At 55.4% G+C, this 19690-nt stretch overlaps 7 protein-coding genes across 7 annotated transcripts; 4 read left to right on the forward strand and 3 right to left on the reverse strand.

Annotated features, from left to right (window-relative positions):
- Positions 1-1151: 1151 nt before the first annotated feature.
- PG985_006168 (uncharacterized protein) lies at positions 1152-1572 on the forward strand (the record flags this gene model as incomplete). Its single annotated transcript, XM_066825937.1, has 2 exons — positions 1152-1216; positions 1410-1572. 2 exons carry the CDS (start codon positions 1152-1154, stop codon positions 1570-1572), a joined length of 228 nt encoding a protein of 75 aa, XP_066685544.1.
- Positions 1573-2277: 705 nt separating this feature from the next.
- PG985_006169 (uncharacterized protein) lies at positions 2278-3334 on the reverse strand (the record flags this gene model as incomplete). Its single annotated transcript, XM_066825938.1, has 2 exons — positions 2278-3095; positions 3166-3334. The coding sequence occupies 2 exons, from the start codon at positions 3332-3334 to the stop codon at positions 2278-2280; spliced, it is 987 nt and encodes a 328-aa protein (XP_066685545.1).
- Positions 3335-7276: 3942 nt separating this feature from the next.
- PG985_006170 (uncharacterized protein) lies at positions 7277-8503 on the forward strand (the record flags this gene model as incomplete). The annotated part of the gene is made up of 3 exons (XM_066825939.1): positions 7277-7675; positions 7737-8345; positions 8405-8503. The coding sequence occupies 3 exons, from the start codon at positions 7277-7279 to the stop codon at positions 8501-8503; spliced, it is 1107 nt and encodes a 368-aa protein (XP_066685546.1).
- Positions 8504-8944: 441 nt separating this feature from the next.
- Positions 8945-9667, reverse strand: PG985_006171 (uncharacterized protein; the record flags this gene model as incomplete). Its single annotated transcript, XM_066825940.1, has 1 exon — positions 8945-9667. The coding sequence occupies one exon, from the start codon at positions 9665-9667 to the stop codon at positions 8945-8947; it is 723 nt and encodes a 240-aa protein (XP_066685547.1).
- Positions 9668-10584: 917 nt separating this feature from the next.
- On the forward strand, positions 10585-12451 carry PG985_006172 (uncharacterized protein; the record flags this gene model as incomplete). Its single annotated transcript, XM_066825941.1, has 2 exons — positions 10585-10922; positions 10990-12451. 2 exons carry the CDS (start codon positions 10585-10587, stop codon positions 12449-12451), a joined length of 1800 nt encoding a protein of 599 aa, XP_066685548.1.
- Positions 12452-12905: 454 nt separating this feature from the next.
- Positions 12906-15788, reverse strand: PG985_006173 (uncharacterized protein; the record flags this gene model as incomplete). Its single annotated transcript, XM_066825942.1, has 8 exons — positions 12906-13184; positions 13316-13905; positions 13970-14523; positions 14628-14776; positions 14835-15215; positions 15279-15326; positions 15382-15541; positions 15604-15788. The coding sequence occupies 8 exons, from the start codon at positions 15786-15788 to the stop codon at positions 12906-12908; spliced, it is 2346 nt and encodes a 781-aa protein (XP_066685549.1).
- Positions 15789-17122: 1334 nt separating this feature from the next.
- Positions 17123-18924, forward strand: PG985_006174 (uncharacterized protein; the record flags this gene model as incomplete). Its single annotated transcript, XM_066825943.1, has 4 exons — positions 17123-17405; positions 17592-17722; positions 17780-17801; positions 17858-18924. The coding sequence occupies 4 exons, from the start codon at positions 17123-17125 to the stop codon at positions 18922-18924; spliced, it is 1503 nt and encodes a 500-aa protein (XP_066685550.1).
- Between the last annotated feature and the right edge of the window lie 766 nt (positions 18925-19690).

The raw sequence follows: 19690 nt of genomic DNA on the forward strand, positions 1-19690 counted from the left end.
CAACTCTGCCTGGACCCGAAGGTACGGTGTGGACTGTGGACTGTGGACGGCCTGGGCGAACGCGTTATTAGCCTGTTCAAGGAGCAGACAAAGCAAAGGGTCTGGTGCAGGCTGGCACTGCTGCTTGGCCCCACCGAATCCGTCCGTCTGGTCTGTCGTCGGCAGATGTTGCTCCCGGCTTGCCTTGCCATCAGATGAGGTGGTAGACGATTTAAAAAAAAAGAAGAAAGCACAGCATGGCAATATCCGGGGTCGATGGATGATGACATCGGCTAGAATTGCCTGCTAAAACTTCAAGTACCGGTACTTTTGCGTTGATTTCATGCACGTGTCTCTGGATGCAAAGTCTAGATGCTGGGCAAAGTTCAGCCCTGTTTCGGGTCGGTTCGGCTCGACTAGGAGTCTATTCCTGCGGTATCCTTCGGGGAATTGGCATGGAGCCCGCGGGATTGGCCCACTGCCCGATTTACTCGACACGATCAACATCCATTGATTGATGATCCGGCAGCCCATTTTGATTGTTATTGAACAACAAATGGTTCTGTTTCATGACTGGCTGACTGGCTAAGTCCATGTGGCCTTCGAAAGCTTGTCTGGGAGAGGAACCAGAAAGACCCTGGTTTCGACATATGATCACCAGGTGATCCCCAGCAAATTCGCTGTCTGCTGTCATAAACGTCGACCGGCAATGCCATCGTGTATCAACAACTAACTCAACATGACAGATGGGCACCCGCTCCTCATGGGAATGGTCGCGTGCCATCGTCCCAGCACCATGGACTTGGGCATCGTGCAATCAGGGTCGAGTTTGGCTTGATTCGGCCGCCCCGCCCATCTGCGGGAACGTCGTGTGCCGAATCAACACTCGGCTGCCATCCGGCCTCCCGCTCTCTACCAACAAACAGATGCTGGAGCGATACCCACAAGGCGAGCACGGCTACGGCTTGTTTATGCTTAAGTTGGTGGCAGGCCTTGCGCCGGCTCTTTCCCCCCACCAGGTGTCTTCGCCGCATTGCGACGGCTGCTACGACCAGGCTGCCATCGCATAAACATTGAACCAAATAAGAAGACACTGTCGACAGGGGACAACCAACGCCCTGTGGGGTAAGTGCGGAAAGGGTCCGGGGCACTCGTCCTAAAGATAAGTAATAATGTCCGCAAGCTCCTTGAACTCAGCCAGGCGCCTGGGTGTCCTCGTCCCTAATGTGACGGCACGGTCAATTCATTATGTCCTTGTTCAGTACTACCGCAAACTCCGGCACTAGCCGCCGCCCCATCCTCAACTTCGGCAGCTTGAGCTGTTGCGTTCGAATCGGTACCGCTCCGAGATATAGGCATATAGTAGTCCTGCCTACCTGATACTGACGGCCTCCCCCTAGTCGACTCAAGTTGCTTGATATCTGTTCTAGTAATGGCGTGAGCTACTCACCAGCAGACGCCAGCAATGTCTTGTTCCGAATCAGCGCGCCGCGGCAGGACTCCGAGAGCGTGGCCACCAGCGCCGCGAGCTTCTCCTTGGCATGCGTGCTGATCCCGCTGGCGACCAGAAGACTTGATCATCTCATCCTGTAGCACGTGCCGAAGGCGGATTCATTCGGTCCTCTACTCCCAGCCTCTGCTTGTTTCAAACTGCAACACCTTTCTTTGGTTAATCAAGTGTATTAGAATCGCCCATAGCTCAATACTATATGAGATATATGGGACCAATAAGTGGGTATATGTTGAACCCCTATGTGATAGCGTGGAGCCTTCTAGCGTCGCCACCCGATCTATATAAGACCGCCAAACCGGCTTAGCTACGTGCTGTCGTACTTCCCGCTACGCTTCCAACCCCCAAAAAGAACACAATCAACATCGGCGAGAACGTCAAAAAGAGACGGTCAGGTCTGCCTGGGGCTCGAACCCAGAATCTCCTGATTAGAAGGGAATCTCTTGAAGAGTCGAATCGTAGTCAGACGCCTTACCATTGGGCCAACAGACCGTGGAGTTGATCAGTGATGATGATGACAGCTTCACGTGATTTAATGTCACGAATGGTGTTTAACTCGCTTTGTATTAAGGGCAGACACGATTTGTACTGGAGCGACTGAGCGTGGGTCAACGAAATGCTGCTGGCAAAAGCTCTTGGTCGTTGACGACCAAAGAGGGAGTTGGGGAAAATAAGCTTGGGAAAACCAGGTGCCAGGCCCCCTAGGTATCTACTAGTGAAGTAATTCTCCTGGCTCCTTTTTGTATCAACCATAAGCCGGGGGGGGACATGTCAGGCTTGATCGCCTACTATGTCTCTCCTGGCAACTCGGATACGTGCTCCCTCTTTGTAGCCCCCCGTGTCGGCAGCTCGGATCGCGTGGTAGGATCACCAGACAACTCGGGTTTGTCCCACATCCCTGCGTCGAGCTCAGGGGATACGGTGTTCGTCCGGACGGTCGTGAGCTCCGGAGACGCCTGCTGTGCTCGATCGGGGTCTCCGGCGTTCCCGGGATCTGGGGACACCGTCTGTGGCCTACCCTCTTGAGGTTGTTGTTGTTGCTGCTGCGGCTGATGCTGCGGTTGCGTTTCGTATTGTGGCGGTGCCGCCGTCTTCTTCTGGCGCCGCAGCCTGTACACCATGAAGGCTATGATGGCCAGCAGGATGGCACCGCCAACTCCGACTCCGACACCGACCCCGATTTGGGCCGAGTGACTGAGGCCAGAGGAACCACCCGAAGACCCTTCCGAGGTGGGTCCGGGGATCGAGGCAGATGCCGATGCTGTACCGCTTGAACTGGAGGAAGTATCGCCCGCTCCACGGGTGGGGAGCGCTGTTGGGTTGAAGGAGATGCTGCCCATGACAGTTTGTGGCAGGCTGGCAATCTCGTCGAAGCTTGACTTGCCATTCGGGTTCCGGATTAAGGGGGCCGTAGATGTGCAATCACAGTCTTCTTTCTGGATGGCAGTTACGTTGGGATGTTTGGCGCATCCGCTCCATATATCAATGTTGGGAGAGTCGCATCTCGCCATCGCAACCCATTGTTGGTTTGGGTAGCCGTTCTTCTGGATGCACTTGGAGGAGCTGAACGAAGGATCCGTACATCCGGCAACGTAAGTCACGATGGCTAAGACGCTTGTGTGAGTAAGTGCAAGGGCGTCAAAGCCATGGTCTAGGGATCAACATCCTCTGCTTACTTGTGTTGTCCCAGCATGTATTGCTCGAAAGGCAGTAATCCCCCTCGTAGCAGCACGCTTGCGGCCCATTCTCGACAGCGTTGCCGCAGGGGATGAAATGTCTGTCGGCGATCTGGCCACGCCCGAAGTAGCATGTGCCGTTCGACACGTATAAGTCGCCGTCGCTCATCTTGAGGATAGTCTAGCTTCACAACGGTAGTAGACTGGTCCGTATGGAAATGGGGAGAAATGTGGAAAGGCCTTGGGGGGCAAAGGGCCGCCGTGGGACCGCCCCGGAAGAAAAGGCAGAAACCCAAGCTGGTGCCACCGGCCGACATCTTGTATGTCAGATACCAGAACGGCAAGATCTGCAGAATATATCGAAATACTCCGTCATGCCCAGTCCCAAGGGTGGTTCGGCATGTGCTCGATAGCAAACGAGGCCGTCTGGGGAGTTCCCATCCTCGACAGACTATTTGTCTTACAACCTTAGTCCTGCAGTAGCTCACCCTCAAGACGACGTTATAAGTAAGCCGTAACAAGCCAATCACGAGCATTCTGCGTAGTGGACGTCTCACAGCAGGAAGCGGCCCGTAGCACAGTATCTCATTTGGGTGGTAGATCATCGGGGTGCAGAGCCGAACTTCGATGACGCTCCGGGTTCATGGAATGCCACCTACCCCAAAGGGAAAGAGGCTTTGTATGGCAGGATAACCAACGTCCAACGTCCAAATACCACGGCCGGGGACAACCATACCAACCCAGGCTTGATGGTAGAGGAGCGACTGTATCGGCGCGAGAAATCACGCTGAACACTTGCAGTGTTGGAGCTATGCGCAGTTGCTGAACGACCCCCTAATGAAAGCGAGATGGGGTAGAGGCGCAACGGTATAGACGGGTGAACTGAGACATAGAGGTTGACATCTGGGTTGCTGACCCCGCATCGAGCTGATTGTGTGATAGGATTACTGATAGGATTGCATCCCTTGCCTTACGGAGATGGTGGTGTTAGCCAAACCCAACAGAAGGCCTCCAATGATGGAGCGCAGATCTATGCAGCTTGCTGTCCAAACAAATATTGGAAATGATTGTCCCGTCTTGGCCAGTTGAACGAAGCCAGCTTGGCCTCGGCTGGGTGATCTGAGACGGAGATAAGACCGGGATATCATGGCATACATGTCAGCAGGCACTGCAGGATATCAATTACAGAAGACGCATTCAGTGTGTGTGTAAAGCCGGGAAGTGATTGGAGCGGGATATGCAATAGGGGGCCTATCTCATGGTGAAAATGGAATTGAAGCAGCACGGTGGGGCAATGGGGAGCGACAATAACAGTTATACGGTTTAGCGATGAAGGGTGACAATTGGAAAGCGGGATAAGTTGGAGCTGACAAAGACGACCATCACAGGCGCTGGCATTCAAAGGTGCGATCGTCGTCAGGTCATTGCCTCATCACCTATTCTCGGATGGTGTTCGAAGCTCGATTTCTCCGGCCCAGACATCCGCCAACAAGACCCAAATGCCACGATTGAATTCTCTGTCGGATGTCGGACCTACACCGGGACCTGCCGCCGCAGCCGGTCGAGCTGCGGTACGGCCAATTTGTCGCCGCGGCTCACGAAGCCATCAAGTCCCACCACCTCCATAACCAGCCACGCAAGATACCAGATGCGATGAAGAATCGAGCCGGATGAGACAAGCAGCAACGGCGATTACGTTCAAGAAGAAGGCGGCACAGAGGAAACTGATGGGAAGTGGAGATTGAAAGGATTTGCTTCTCCATAACAAGTAGGCTGGCTTTAGGATGACTATGATGCTGGTTCCGTGTCGAGCGACGTCCGCAATGTGTCGTTTTCTCGTCCAAGATGGTGGGCGTATGTTCGATCTCGTCATCGACCATGAAGCAGCTCACATCGCCTGGTCAGTTACCTGTATATATAAATCGATAGAACAATCCATGAATCTCAACAAGCGCTATAGATGCAGTTCGAGATGGAGGTCCAACGCCTTATCAGGCTTAATCCGCAACTCAGCACCGGCAATAGATCAGATCAGATCGATTAGATAGAGGCGGCCCGGCCGGATCTCGGCTAGGCCTCCACCGTTGATTATAGCACGCCTTCAGTGGTCTGTTTGTGTCGCACTTCCCAGATCACCACTACCACATTTCCAAGCCAATATAAGACTAATCAGGAGCTGTACAGGAACAAGCTCAAGAGCTTTGGAGATCGCCACCTCTTGCTGAGTGCAGCAGAATAAACTGGTGAAGAGAAGAGGAAGTTATCTCGTAGGGGGGAGAGGAAGATTACTTGGAGGTCAAGCGACTGGTCCCACGTTATGGACGCTCAACAACGTTCTCCCTACCGTGGCTTGGGGAGCACACGTGGACATTGGAGAATGCTGATTGCCATGCTTCTTGGGTAGGGTGTACAGTAGGACGGGTTGGGTAACCCCAGTGGAAGCAGCAGCTGCCGGCAGTAATGATAGGGGGGGGGGGAGTCACCATGCAAGTACGTACATATAGAGAAGAAGAAAAATGCACGCTGGGGAGTGGGCCTACGAGAGGATGACGGCGGGAGGGAGAAGGTGAGACACTTACCGCACTGGCTTCGTTGATGGGCTGGATGATAAGGTATCAATTATTGTCGAGTCTGTTGCTGCAATGCTGTAAGCGGTTGTTGCTCCCCTATAGGAGAACACCCAGTCGGGATCTGATATCAGCTACGTTCGTCCTCCCCGGCCACTCTTGTGCTTGGTGATGCTTTCGCAGCTCGAAACCAGAAGGCCGAGCGGATGCATGCACCGGTCCTGAGATGGATCCCTGTATGACAGAGCCGGCGGATGAGTGGCGATTGGGGCCCGGAGATGGCTCGAGGCTAGGTACCGGGGTATACCGGGCGAGTATTTCTCTGATACGACCCAATATTTCCTTTCAGTATGCCCGCGGATAACATAGCACAACCCCAATTTGCAACCCTTTGATCCATGCTCAACTTGAATGGCTGTGTCTGTCAATTGCCTTTCAAGCGCGTCATTGTTGTTTGTATAACAGGCAACCTCTTCACGGACACCAGTATCGTGGAAAGTCTCGTAAGCTTGACGCTGTGGGGGTTCGGTCTCGGCTTAGACGACGAGCTTCAAGCAGCAGTTTGCGAGTGTCTGGTAATGACATGAGACCAGACTAAAGAAGTCCCGACCGACGAGGGACTGGGAGTACCACCATTTGGAATTGTAGCTCGGCCAAATGAGCATTATTACAGAAAGGCCAAGGGCGTTGAGTTCCTGATCGCGTACTGTACGGAGTCCAGTAGTGGAAAGCAGTGATTCCACACGTAGGAGATAGCTAGCATAGTATAAACTGTTTATGGAGTCGTAGAGAGCCAGCTGGAGCATTGAAGCACACTTGAATAATCTATTAAAGGGGGGGGGCGGCTGCTTACTGACTTGACGACCATTGATAGAATGCTGCATAAGCTACATAAGCCCCAAAAACGGAACTTCGACCATCCCTAGGGCACGCGCCCCCATGGCCTAATGGTAAGTTTACAAGAATGAGCCAATGCATTTCCTAAGAAAAGAACGCTAACGTTCGAATCGCAGGTTAAGGCGCCGTTCTTATACATCTTTGAGCAATTAAATGTGTATGAAGACATGCGGAGATTGCGAGTTCGAGTCTCGCTGGGAGCATCCATTTTTATGCTTTTGCTTTTTGAGAAAGTCTTCCCCTCTGTAGGTAGGTTGTCTTTTTTTTTTTTTTTTTTCCCCTCGCATTTTCTCCTCCCTCTCTTCTTGGACGCTTCCTACTACGCAACTAAGTTGGTGGTCATAGCAATTGCGTGTTGCCAGGCAGGAAATCATTCACTTGCGCCATGCTGATTGCTAAAAGCTCCCCCGGAACGATGGACGCTTGAGCCGATTGAGAGCCTCGGGATGTACCCCGCCAATCCTCCAACTACCGGAGAGGCCTGCACTGCTGGGGGTTTAGCTGCCAGACCACTCTAGCTACCCCATTTCTCCTAAACAAGCTCATTACTCGAGATACTGTTCGACCAGCAAGCGCCCTGACAGCTGCAGGAAACCCAGTCCTTACATCATACTTCGATACCAATTATTTCGTATCGCTACAACGACATGCCCGAAAGTCATGATGGCCCCGCGAACGGGGAGAGTGCCACGAAACCCGATATCGCGACACCCGCCGAGCATGTGACAGAGGCCGCGCCGGCATCGACAGCAGCCCCGACGACAACAGTCGACCCCGGCGACCCGGATGAAGACGACTTGGATGACTTGGACGACATGCTAGAAGAGTTCTCGGCTGCCAAAATCGACCCTAAGAAGACTGGCGCATCGGCACCTGGCGCGGCGAAGGCTGCGACGAACCCGACAACAACAGCCAAATCAGTACCAACCGTCCCCACATTAGCTGGCGATGTGCCGGGCGCAGACCTGGACGATTTCTCCGAAGACGAATTTCAGAAGCAGTTACAAGCCGGCATGGTAGAGTTGATGGGCGACCTGGACAAGAATGTAGGCGGGCGATCAACCCCCGTACCGAACTTACGTGACGACTGGTACTAACAAAGCACAGCCCGAGATGCAGGCCCAGTTCGAGACCATATTCAAGGAGCTAGGCGCAGCCGCTGCAGTGGACGGCGAGACACCGCCCGCGCCGGCAGCCGCGGCAACCTCGTCGTCGTCTGCCCCCAAGCAGCCCGCCGGCGGCAGCAGCGCCCCGAAGAGCGCCGACAAGATCGCGGCCGACCTCAGCGCCGACGCGACATTCCAGGAGACCATCCGACGCACCATGGCGCGCATGCAGGAGTCGGGCGACCAGGCCACGGCCGCCGCCGCCGCCGAGGGGTCCGAGGAGGACTTCATGGCCGAGATGCTCAAGGCCATGAAGGATATGCCGGGTGGCGGCACCGGCGAGGGGTCCGAGGAGGAGTTCAGCAAGATGCTGATGGGCATGATGGAGCAGCTGACCAACAAGGAGATCCTGTACGAGCCGATGAAGGAGCTCAGCGACAAGTACCCAGGCTGGCTCGAGAAGAACCGCGCGGGGCTCAGCGCGGACGACAAGACCAAGTACGAGGAGCAGTGCCGGCTGGTGCGGGAGATGGTGCAGAAGTTCGAGGAGCCCACGTACAAGGACGAGAACGTGGCGGATCGCGAGTACATTGTGGAGCGCATGCAAAAGGTAAAAATCCTTAATCCGATGAGTGACGTATTGCACACCATGCTGACTTGCAAAAACAGATGCAATCAAGTGGCTCACCGCCGGCTGACCTGGTGGGCGACATGCCCTCGGCTAAGGAGGTTCTCGACATGCCGGACGAATCATGTGCGCCCCAGTGATCCAAGGGCAAGCAGCAGCGATTGAGACACACTACGGCACCTGTTTCATGCGACCAGGCCGAATAATGATACCATGTCCATGATTATTCACAACACTATGCTTTTTGTTTGTGCAGAGACCATTGACAGTGAGGAGACGTACAGGGGCCTCAAGATGCCATTCTACGAGTGCAGATACGTATCCAAGTCCATGGGTCCATCATGCATGCATGCAATATGAATTACCACCACCGTCCTTGAAATTCCACCGCCAAAGGGGGCTTTGACATAACCTGACCTAAAGCGAAGCTGTATTCCATATCCCTCCAAAATCGCCTCCTCCAACCGGCCCAACCGAGAATGCCATACAGAAATCGAAGTCCGAAACGCCGGCCAATGCCTCCTCCCTCGTAGGGTATCAAACAGAACTTTGTACACACATGTTTACAGTCAACCTCTCCTTTATGACATATCCATATCCCCTGATGAGGCGAAATCATGTGGAGTGCCGTCTTCTTGTTCTCGATGGGAGAGTAAGTCCATAAATATATTGTCATAATCCTCGTCGTCAGACATGAAGGGTGAGTTGGGCCTTGGCGGTGCCCTTTGTTGCAATTGAGTGGAAAGAGCCTCGGCTTCGTACATGGACAGCATCGCATCCTCATCTTGTTCCATAGCGTCGAGCATCATGTCGTCGAGGTCATCTCCTTGGGGCGTGGAGTTGCCCGTCACCATGGCAGCTTCCCTGGGAATTTCCTTATCGATCTCGTCGTCAAACACGAAGCCGTCAATGTCGGACTCCTTCTGCTGCCTCCGCCGGCGGTCAAGGATCGACCACTCAAGCTTAAGGACCTCCTGGTCGCCACCGCGGCGCTCCCACTGCCGGTCGTCCTGGCGCTGGCGTACGTTCTTGAGAAACAGGCTCCGCCGGCTCTCCTGGGCGTTCTCGCGGCTCTGCCGGAGCGGGTTCGGCTTGGCGGGCCGCGACGCGTACTTGAAGAGCTTCGGGGCGGGAATGGGCGAGGATCCGAACTGGAAGTTGCACCGGTTGGAGTCGCGCGGGGAGAGGGGCGCGGGCGGGGAGGACTGTGAGGAGGAAGCCCGGATGGGCGAAGAGGAGAGTGGCGAGGATACGCTGGGCTTGTATGGTGAGGTGAAGTCGAAGGAGACGGTGGGAGGTGGCATGGTTGCCAACATGGTGTTTTCTTCTCGCTGAAGCCAATGAAATGATCCAAATACAAGAATCTGAAGAAGACAAAATCCGGGCTTGTAGTTATGCAAAATCGTGGTCGTTGGTGTAGTTGGTGGAAGACAACTCCGACTGAAAGGACGGTGATGAGGAAGAGACGGGATATGTAGCGTAGGCTCTCTTTGAGCTTAATTGATTTCTAATGGATGAGTCGCGGGTCACGCGTCGGGATACCTCCCTCCTACAAATACACAGATAAAGAGAGCTGCTCGGGACTAGGGTCCATCCTCGAGAGCGCGAACTGCCCCACCACGCGTTATCCCTGCACGTGGAAGGTGATCAATGATCTGATTCGGGACCAAAAAGAGCATCTACGTGATTAGTCCGAAAGCAGACTAGCCCACCTCTTCCCTTTTCCCCTGTTGCCTGTCACCGCCTATCCATGTCGATGAGGCCTGCTAAAGAAGAACGAACAAGCCACATGCCACAGTTCATGTTCGCAGTGCAGAGTGCAGTTGCAGCAAGATGCAGCTGATAGGTACCTGCCAGTCATGATCGATCCCCTGTAACCCCCCTGTTTTTCCCGAACAACAACGGCAGCAACTGGAGCCCCTATGACGGCGCCGCCGTTTTCTGATTTTATTTTTTTCTGGAGTTTCGGCACCCCAACGAAAAGAACATACTGGCAGTATCACCTTCGCCTTCGATGCTGCTGGTTTCCACTTTTACTCTTACAATTTGCTCCTTTAACAATAAGAATATTCTATTCTTCTCTTCTTGGTTCCGGTAGAGACGAGCCCTGTGTTTTATGGTAATGCGTTTATGTTTATGACTGGCGATTCCGTAATTTAACCCCGTTAAATACGTCCCTTATTGTAATGCCTCAACGGCGCCTTTCGCTCCCCTTGCAATTATGAGGGCCCCCCCTTCGACGATCAATGCGCTGAGCCGCTTCGCAGCCCCCAACAGTGCTCGATGGACCTGCTCGACCTGTCGCAACCAGCTGCTGCCTCGGGCCAGCTCTGCACCGCGCTCATACAGTAGACAATACTCCTCCGGCTCGGGCTATTCCGCCGGAGGCAACAGGCGCAACCCCCGGAATGGAAGAGCAAAGGCAAGCCTCTGGGCCGCTACCGCTACGGGCACTGCCGGCGTCGGCGCCCTGGCTTTTACCGACGACATCAAGCATGGATATGAAGCCACAGAAAGAGCAGGCAGAGTAGCATCCACCTTGTTCATCTGTATTAACGAGTGAGTTGTTCCCTCGCTTGCTTGCCATGCTGAAGCAGGCACCAAACTAACTGTTCCTGCTTCGCAGCTATCGAACGACCCTCAAGAACCGCGATGCCCTTAACGACGAAGACGAGAAAAGTATGATACTGAGCGAATGCCATAAGAGATGCTCCAGGAGAACGTTTAAAGTACTGGAGAAGAATGGAGGCATATTCATCAAGCTGGGCCAGCACCTGAGTGCCATGACCTATCTGCTGCCAGTCGAATGGACCGACACGTTTATACCCTTGCAGGACAGGTGCCCTGTCTCCTCGTTTGAGTCGATCGCCAAGATGTTCAGAGACGACACTGGCGAAGATCTGGAGGACTACTTCTCCGAGTTCTCTCGGGAACCCATAGGCGCAGCTTCGTTGGCGCAGGTGCATCTGGCTACCATAAAGGAGACCGGCCAGAAGGTCGCCGTCAAGGTGCAACATCCGACTTTGGCTCAGTGGGCCCCTCTAGACACGAGCCTCACCAAGTTTACGTTCTCGACGCTGAAGAAGTGGTTCCCCGAATACGACCTCGAGTGGCTGGCGTCCGAGATGGAGGTATCTTTGCCCCAGGAGTTAGACTTTCAACTGGAGGCGACCAATGCTATGAAGACCAAGCAGCATTTCGCCAACATATCTGGGTTGCCCCTGGTGATTCCCCAAGTCATCTGGGCCAAGAGGCGTATACTCGTCATGGCGAACGAGTCTGGACGTCGGCTCGACGATCTGGAGTACATGGACGCAAATGGAATCGACCGAGACGAGGTTTCAGCAACCTTGGCGCGCATCTTCAACGAAATGATTTTTGGTAAAAATGCGCCTCTGCACTGCGATCCTCACGGAGGCAATATCGCGATCCGCAAGACGTCTCGTCGGGGTCCTGGCGGTGCTAATTTCGAGGTGGTTCTGTATGACCACGGTCTGTACCGCGACATTCCCGAGGTTCTGCGGCGCAACTACGCCAAGATGTGGTTGGCCGTCATCGATGGCGATATGGACCGCATGAAGCACTACGCGCACGAAGTAGCCGGGATTACCGAGGAGCAGTTCCCCTTGTTTGCCAGTGCCATTACTGGTCGCGACTACAGCGTCATTTCGTCGTCCATCATGAAGCCCCGGTCCACAGGGGAGAAGAAAACAATGGGCGATGCTTTACAGGAGGGTCTCCTCACCGATTTGGTCCAACTTCTGGGCCAGGTTCCCCGAATCATGCTGCTCATCCTCAAGACGAACGACTTGACGCGAAGCCTGGATGAGAACTTGCAAACCCGCCAGGGCCCCCTGCGCAACTTCATGATCCTGGCGCGGTACTGCGCCCGCACCGTGCTGGAGGAGCAGATCGACCAGATCTGGGAACACAACGGCAGTCTACTGTGGCCTAGCAACGCCCTTCGATTCCTGGCAGCCTACGTGGGCTTTTTACGGGTAGAGCTCAAGTTGGAAGTGTTTGAGATGTGGCTGGCGCTCAAGAGAGTAGTGGGCATCCAAACAAACTTTGGAGCAGCTGTATTGTAAGCGTTTGTCCGGGTAACAAACTTCCTCTCTCGGCCCAGGCAGCGTTGTCTAGACACTTATAATAGATACCTCATAGATTTGATGTTGGAATTGCATTGGACGTCAGCGGCGGGCGAGGCTTTGCGCGACAGGAAGCTGCATTTTAATAGACGTTTAATTATTACACAATCCATATGTTTATTAAGCAGCGTGGTGCTGCAAAGGTCAGGAAGATTGCGGCTCTCATGAACCCCCCTTTTTCCTTCATATGTGCCGAAGAGGCCCAGACAATCCGATCTTTTTAACAACCCGAAACAGCAAAATAACTCCATTCCCAAATCATGCCCCCACCCTGTTTTTGTTGTGTTTTCTCGTATCTCGATTTTGTCGTTTTGAACACCCCTTCCTGCTCTCTCCCTCCCTTCCTCCCTCTCGCTGTCGCACATGCCACACCTCATTCACCCCCTACTCTCTACTAACCCGTCGTCGAGTTGTTCAGCGCGGCGGCCGCGGCGGCCCCTGCCGACGAAGCCGAGACCCTCGTGGTCGTCGTGAGGTTCAGTCCGGCCGGCGCTTGGATGGCGATGGTGTCTCCGCTGGTGGCCGCGGTGCTGTTGGTGGTCAGGGTCGGGCCCTTGAGCGGTGCCTTGTAGACGGGGAATTCCTCGACGGAGGCGGCCTGCTCCACGTCCTGCGCCTGGACCTGGATCTTGAGGCTGGGGACTTTGGGGTTCGAGACGATGGTGCCGTTGGCCTGTTGTTTTGTGCGTTCGTGGGGCGCAGGTTAGCAAGGGGAAGCGTCTGTTTGGATCTATGCATTTGTGGATATACATATTCAAGGGAAACGACGGGGATGGGGAGCGTGGGGGAGGTGTTACGACGTACCATTCTGATGGTGGCCTGGAGCAGGGAGGTGAGCTTTGCGATGGCGGTGGGGCCGTTGTCGTTATCAATCTCATCTGTCAGGCCCAGCTTGTCGATGGCGCGCTTCAGCGGGATCCGGCTATGCGTCAGGCCGGTGGAGGGCATGGACAGGACCGTCATCTGACCAGCGGTTTGAGAGCCTAGGGCAAAGACGATGCTGCATGGGAGAGGCAGGTCTGACCTCTCCACCTGCACGGCGAGCGCGTACAAGGTGACGGTGGCGTTACCCGTGCTCGTGGCGTTGACGGCGACAGGCTGGACAGGCTGGACAGGCTGGACAGTCGTGTTGAGGGACGACGGGTTTTCGGTCGGGTAAGTGGCCTCGTAGCTTGTGGCGGCGGCGTTGTTGACGACCGAGGGGGCCGACACGACGTCCTTCTTCTCGCAGCCTCGGCGGCGCAGCTTACCTTGTCCCTCGGTGACGGCACCGGCAGAGGTGCTTCGCTTTCCGCGCCATCCCCGCGGTCCGCCTTTCGCGGCGGGGGGGTCCCCGTGGGCCGCCTTTGGCTGTGGGTGGGCTGGGGGGAGCGGCAGGGACGGCAGGTGGGGCGCTTGGGGGACCCGGCTGCCACTGGTTCCATCCTCCCCACGGCCAGCCCCAGCCCCAGCCCCAACCGCCGTTGCCGCCTCCGTTGCCACCTCCGTTGCCGCCGCCGCTGTTGACGGCCGAGGTGGTGGGCTGCGTTGCGGTGGTGGCTGCTGTCGTGGGCTGTTGGGCGAGGGTTGTGGCCGCCTGGTTCGCTGGGCTCGACGCCGCTTGCTGCTGCGCGGTCGTGGTCGGCTGGACGGATGCGGCGGTGGGGCCGGCGGGTGATACCGACGAGGCCGACGATGGTGACGCTGGGTTCCCGGCCAGCGACCCGTCGCCGTACAGGATGTTGACGGCGCGGATGACCGAGGTGCGCAGCTGGTCCTTGCTGACGGACCAGTCGTTGCTGATCTCGGGGTACGTGTAGCCGAAGTTGCGGGTCGTGGCCGCCGTCTTTCCCGTGTGGAAGCTGTTGGCGTCCTTGTAGAAGGGCTTGAGGGGGGTGTCGGCTGTGATGCTGGACCCGGCCGCCGTGGCGAACAGGCCGCTGGTTCGATACGACCCCGTCATGAAGGTGTTGTTGTAGTTGATGGCCTGCCACAGCGCCACGAGGCGGTCGACTTGGCAGTGGTGCAGCCAGCTGCAGTGTTTGGTAAGATTGCCGTCAGCTCAAGTGAGTCAACCACCCCGCGGGTTATACTCGAGGCTTAGAGAGAGAGCGGAAAATAGACCATAGTTACTCACAAGATGGGGTCGAAGGCAGAGTAGTCGAGCGAGCTCATGATGGCGTACATGCTGTTGTGGATATCGTTATGGGGGTCCTCGAAACTCGTGCCTGCCGAACCGGTCGAGGCCATGGTGTTGAAGTCCTTGACCGAGGACATGACGAGATACTGGAACGAGGTCAGAGTGGGTTTGGGGGCTTCCAGCAATCAATAACGTGTAACTTACAACTTGGTCCTTCAGGGGGCTCGGGTCGGTGCTCAGCTGCTGGTTCACGATGTTGAGCTGGTCAACGCCCTGGTTGTTCGGCTGGCGGGTGGTCTCGGGCCAGCCCCAGCAGTTGTAGTCGGTGCTGGTGGGGAAATAGTTGTTGGCGTGGTTGAGCGGGAACTTTTGCCACTTGTAGCTGTACAGGGGGTTCTTGATGGTGGTCTGTCCATTCGGTCCGTTGACGGTGATGGTGGTCGTGGAAGCCGACGCCGGAAGCTGGGGACTGGCGGCCCAGTCCCAGTAGGGCATTCTCCATTGCTCCGCAGCAGATTGGTAGGTCGCGGCATTGCTTCCGGTATACTGCGCCGCGATCTTGGTCACGTAGGTCCCAAGAACTTGCTGTTGCACTTGTCAGTGATCGCTTGCTCTGGCCCGTATAGTGGCGTTTTGTGGTGTGCTTACTTCGTATGCGGAAACGTAGGGTCGGTGCCACGCTGGAAACATGATCTCCTAGAAACATGGTTAGAGAGCACCCGGCCCTTGGAAGCAGACTCTGTCAACGTACACCGTGGGGGCAATAACCTCCGCCGCTACCTCCAGGGACGGCGTTCACGCCGCTGAAAGGCACATAAGGCCGGCCATGGACACCTGCAATGCCAAAGTATGACAGTTGGTCACTCTCCGAAGCGGACTGGAACGCCTGCAGCCCGAGGATAAATAGATCCCTAAGGTAGATTTCATTAGATATGTATGGGCTGCTGGTTCTGGTGCAGTCGATCGTACTAACCATTGCGGACCGGCACTGGCCGAGAGAGTATTGACGTTCTGTCTGACAGGTCTCTGGCCTGTGGCCGTGTTGACCCCGGTGGTACGGCCAGTCACAATGAACTGGCTGGTTTGGCCCGAAACCGTTGATGCCGAGAGCGATAGCACAACGGTCACCAGCCTAAGGCAATTGCTAAGCGGAGGCATGATGATGCCCGGTGTCAAGGGAGAGAAAGCAGCACCAGAACGGCGAGACTTGACAAGAAGTAGTGATCGACTGATTGTAGCTCAAATGAGTGTGGTTTCCAAATCACAGAAAAGATAGCAAGAAAGAGTGGGATGGGTGTAAAGACCGTGAGACTGCTGGTTGCTGGTGGTTGCTATCTTCTCGAAGCAATCATCATGCCGGGTTTTGAGATATATACATATCCAGGCATGCCCATGGATGGTGTCCCGCGTCCGCGGACAAATGCGAATGGACAAATTTGCTCTAGAGAAGTCTCATTCCCGCTATGACTTGGGCGGCGAAATGACACCGGAGGTGATCGCCAGTTGAACGGTGGCAGTGATTGTTAGCTTAGGCTCGCTATGAGCCGAGTGAGCCGACATCGCGGCCCCTATCAACATAGGGATGCCCAGAAAGGAGACCTCTTCAGGGGGTCGCCCAGAACTCACCACCAGCGTCGTCAAGATGAAATGTCGTCAGTGGCAGGTGCAGCACAAACCCAAACTAAAAAAGGGGTTCTCAGCGGTGGCGCACGCTTGCTTGGTAGCCCGGCTCCTCAGCGACGTCAAGGGGTCAAACCGTCAGCTCTAGTCTAAATCATCCAGGTCCCTAAACGAGGCGACTAGATATTGCATTCCGTCTTTTCGCCGCAACACGGTCCGCCCCCCTGGAATTGGGAAAAGCTTGTTAGTCATTTCATGAAGGCTACGGCGAAACGCTGGGCCTGGCGGCTTACCACTCGCCAAGCCTGTCATTGCTGTCTCAGAAGCTTGATGGAGATTACAACCAAAGCCTCGCTTGCTTAGCTGCACACGGAGAGTGGTAGGTATTGTCTGAAGGGTAGTGTCCTACCCTGAAATCTCCACCTCCACCAATCGCTTCTGTCAACTATGCGCATGTGCAGCCTGGCAAGAACGAGTAGCCTTTTTTTTGAGATCGCAAAGGGGGTTAAACTCGTTGCGCAGTCAGCTTCGGTTCCAGTCATCTTTTGCCCCTATCATTTCGCCTGTGCCCCTAGGTGAGAGCCCCTGGTCGGAGATTGAGCGGCAACAGGTACTCAGTTCAGGCGACATCGATACACCCGGGTCCTGTAGCGCCTTGCCGACTTATATAAGGGTTCGCTTCTCGGGCCTTGTGTTTCTGCTTCTTCTCATCATCATCTGCATCTGGTTTTGTGTTGATCTCCCTGATTTCTCATCTGGTTTCCTGGTTTCCGCTGTGACCTTCTATTCTTTTCTTGCTCACATTTCGCTCGTCACTCGTTCACAAAAGCAAACATCGATTTTTCACAGTCCCTCACTTGAAACAAGTCACGATGCGTAACAACGCTGTTTACCTCTTCGCTCTCGTCCTCGGACCAATCGTCGTTTCGGCGACGCCGGTGCCGGGTGGTTATGGATATGGCGGCGGATACGGAGGCGGCGGCTCGCCGGGTGGTGCAGCTCCTGGAGGTGCAGCTCCCGGTGGCCCGGGAGGCCATGCTGGCCCTGGAGGTCCGGGGAGCCCTGGTGGTCCGGGGAGCCCTGCTGGTCCGGGTGGCCCCGGTGGTCCCGGCGGTCCGGGTGGCCATGCTGGTCCTGGCGCCCCTGCTGGTCCCGGTGGTCCTGCTGGCCCCGGTGCCGCTGCTGGTAAGCAAACAGCTTTCGGTGTTTCTCTGTTCCTTATTGAGACATGTTGTTTGTTCCTGAAAGGATGACACTGACGCGGAGAGTCGGTAGGCCCCGGAGGCAATCAGGGGGTCAACTGCGGATACCCTTCGAACGCCCATCTCACTATCTGTGGAGGAAGTGGTACGCCTTCCGGCCCTGGTAATGCTGGTGTACCGAGCACGAGCACTACCACGAGCGGCGGCTCCAACCCTTGTGCATCCATTGGAACCGGCCCTGGTGGAGCTGGCATGGGCGGGCCCAACGGCGTAAGTCGCCTTGAACACCCCCCAGATTCGGTTGACTAGCTGCTGACTCACTGACAGATTTGTGTCAACTGCGACTACCGTAAGTTGAGACGGGAGGGACTATTGGAACATCGCTGACAAATCTCTCTATTATAGCCAGCAACAGTGGCCAGATCGCCTGCCAGAGCGGAAATAAGGGATGGCAGCCCAACTGCAATTTGCCCATGAATGCAGGCCAGGCCGTTTGTGGCGGCGTCACCAAGAGCCAATCTTCGCCGACTGGCTCGTCATCTTCAGGAACCTGCGGAAACGTCAACCCGTGTTCTAGCATTGGAACAGGTCCGGGGATCGGTGGCCCTGGCGCCCCGGGCAGTTCGCTGACTGGGCCGAATGGCATCTGCGTCAACTGCGACTATCCGTCCAATCGCGGCCAATGGGCGTGCCAGAATGGGTACAAGAGCTGGCAGCCCAACTGCAACATGGCCGAGCACAAGAACCTCGCAGCCTGCGGCGGCTCCTGCCCCTCAACTCCTACGCCGACACTCATCCCTGCCACTTTCACAAGCTTGTCCCCTGTGCCCACTCAAGCTGTCAATTGCAAGTTGCCAATGAATGCGGGCCAGCCTGCGTGCGCGTGTACCCTGCCGATGAACTCTGGCCTTCCTTGGTGTAAGCCAACCACGCCCAAGGTTGTTACGACCCCCTCGACTAGCACGGTCACCATGACACCTACACCGACGCCGACGCCGACGCCGACTTCGACGCCGACGCCGACTTCGACGCCGACGCCCGCTGAGACCTCCGAGACGACCCAAACGACTGCGAACAGCTCCCCAGAAACCGCGCCGGCCTCCTCGTCCCCAACCCCTGTGACCCCTGAGTCAGCCCCTGGAACCTCCCCCACAACGCCCTCGGGAACCTCCCCCGAGACCGCCACCAGTGCTGAGTCGTACGCAACTCCCACTCCCGAGGCACCACAGTCGGTCCCCGCGAACATCCCCTCGCCCGTCCCCACGACAGCCCCTGCGTCAACACAAGGCAGCTCTCCCGTGGCCAGCACCCCTGCCTCTTCCCCCGGGCAAAGCTACGGCAATGGCAATGGCAACAACAATGACAACGGCTTCGGATATGGCTATGAGAATGGCTATGAGAATGGCTATGGTTATGAGCATAACAACCGCCACAACAACGGCAACAACTTCAACTTCAACAACTGGTACTAAAGCAACGACGCAAGTGGAAGCTAATTACCAGTCCAAGAACGGTGCAGGCAAACGAAGGGATAGAAGGTGGGGAGGGGTTCATTTGATTTCAAGGGGATGGGTTGAGAAAGTTTGAAAACAACAAGAAAAGCTGGGGCGATTTGTCGTTTTTGTCATTGGGGCAACGGTGCTGCCTGTATGGGGTTGGGTATGGTAACGCGGCGTTTTCGTGATTTCCTGTATTGGTGAGGGGACTGCGATGATTACTTCAATGATGTACAATAACATTGGTTGACTGGGTAGGCTGGAGATCTACTTGAATACACCCTCTTTGCCCAAATCCTTTCCGAAGCTCTTGCATCTACTGCCGTGCCTGGACGAGGCGTCATTGCTACTGTGAGTTGTAGCGCGGCTTTGCAAGCACATCGGAATAGAATCGTGACATGCTTTTACAGTGTTTTGTCAGACGGGACCGGACACTTACATGTATATGTATGTAGCATGAACTACTGACTGCACATAGAACAGTTATTCCAATGTTTGTTCACTGCTATCGTTTCTCTGCTGCATGTGAGAGCGAGGTGAAGGATGAAGTTATGGAAGGAGTGGGGGAGCCCCTCCAGAGGACAACTCAACAGGCACTGTTAACGCCGAAAGTTAGGTACCTACCTAGGTACATACTGATATATGCAGAGCACAATGGAGGGGTTTTGAAGATATGCAGGAGACTGGTTGCTGGATTTCTGTTGCATTCCCTTCAATTCACAATTGGATTGTTAGATACCTA

The sequence above is a fragment of the Apiospora marii genome, assembly GCF_038362585.1.
Source record: "Apiospora marii strain CBS 49790 chromosome Unknown utg000004l_segment0_segment0, whole genome shotgun sequence".
Taxonomy (NCBI): Eukaryota; Fungi; Ascomycota; class Sordariomycetes; order Amphisphaeriales; family Apiosporaceae; genus Apiospora; species Apiospora marii.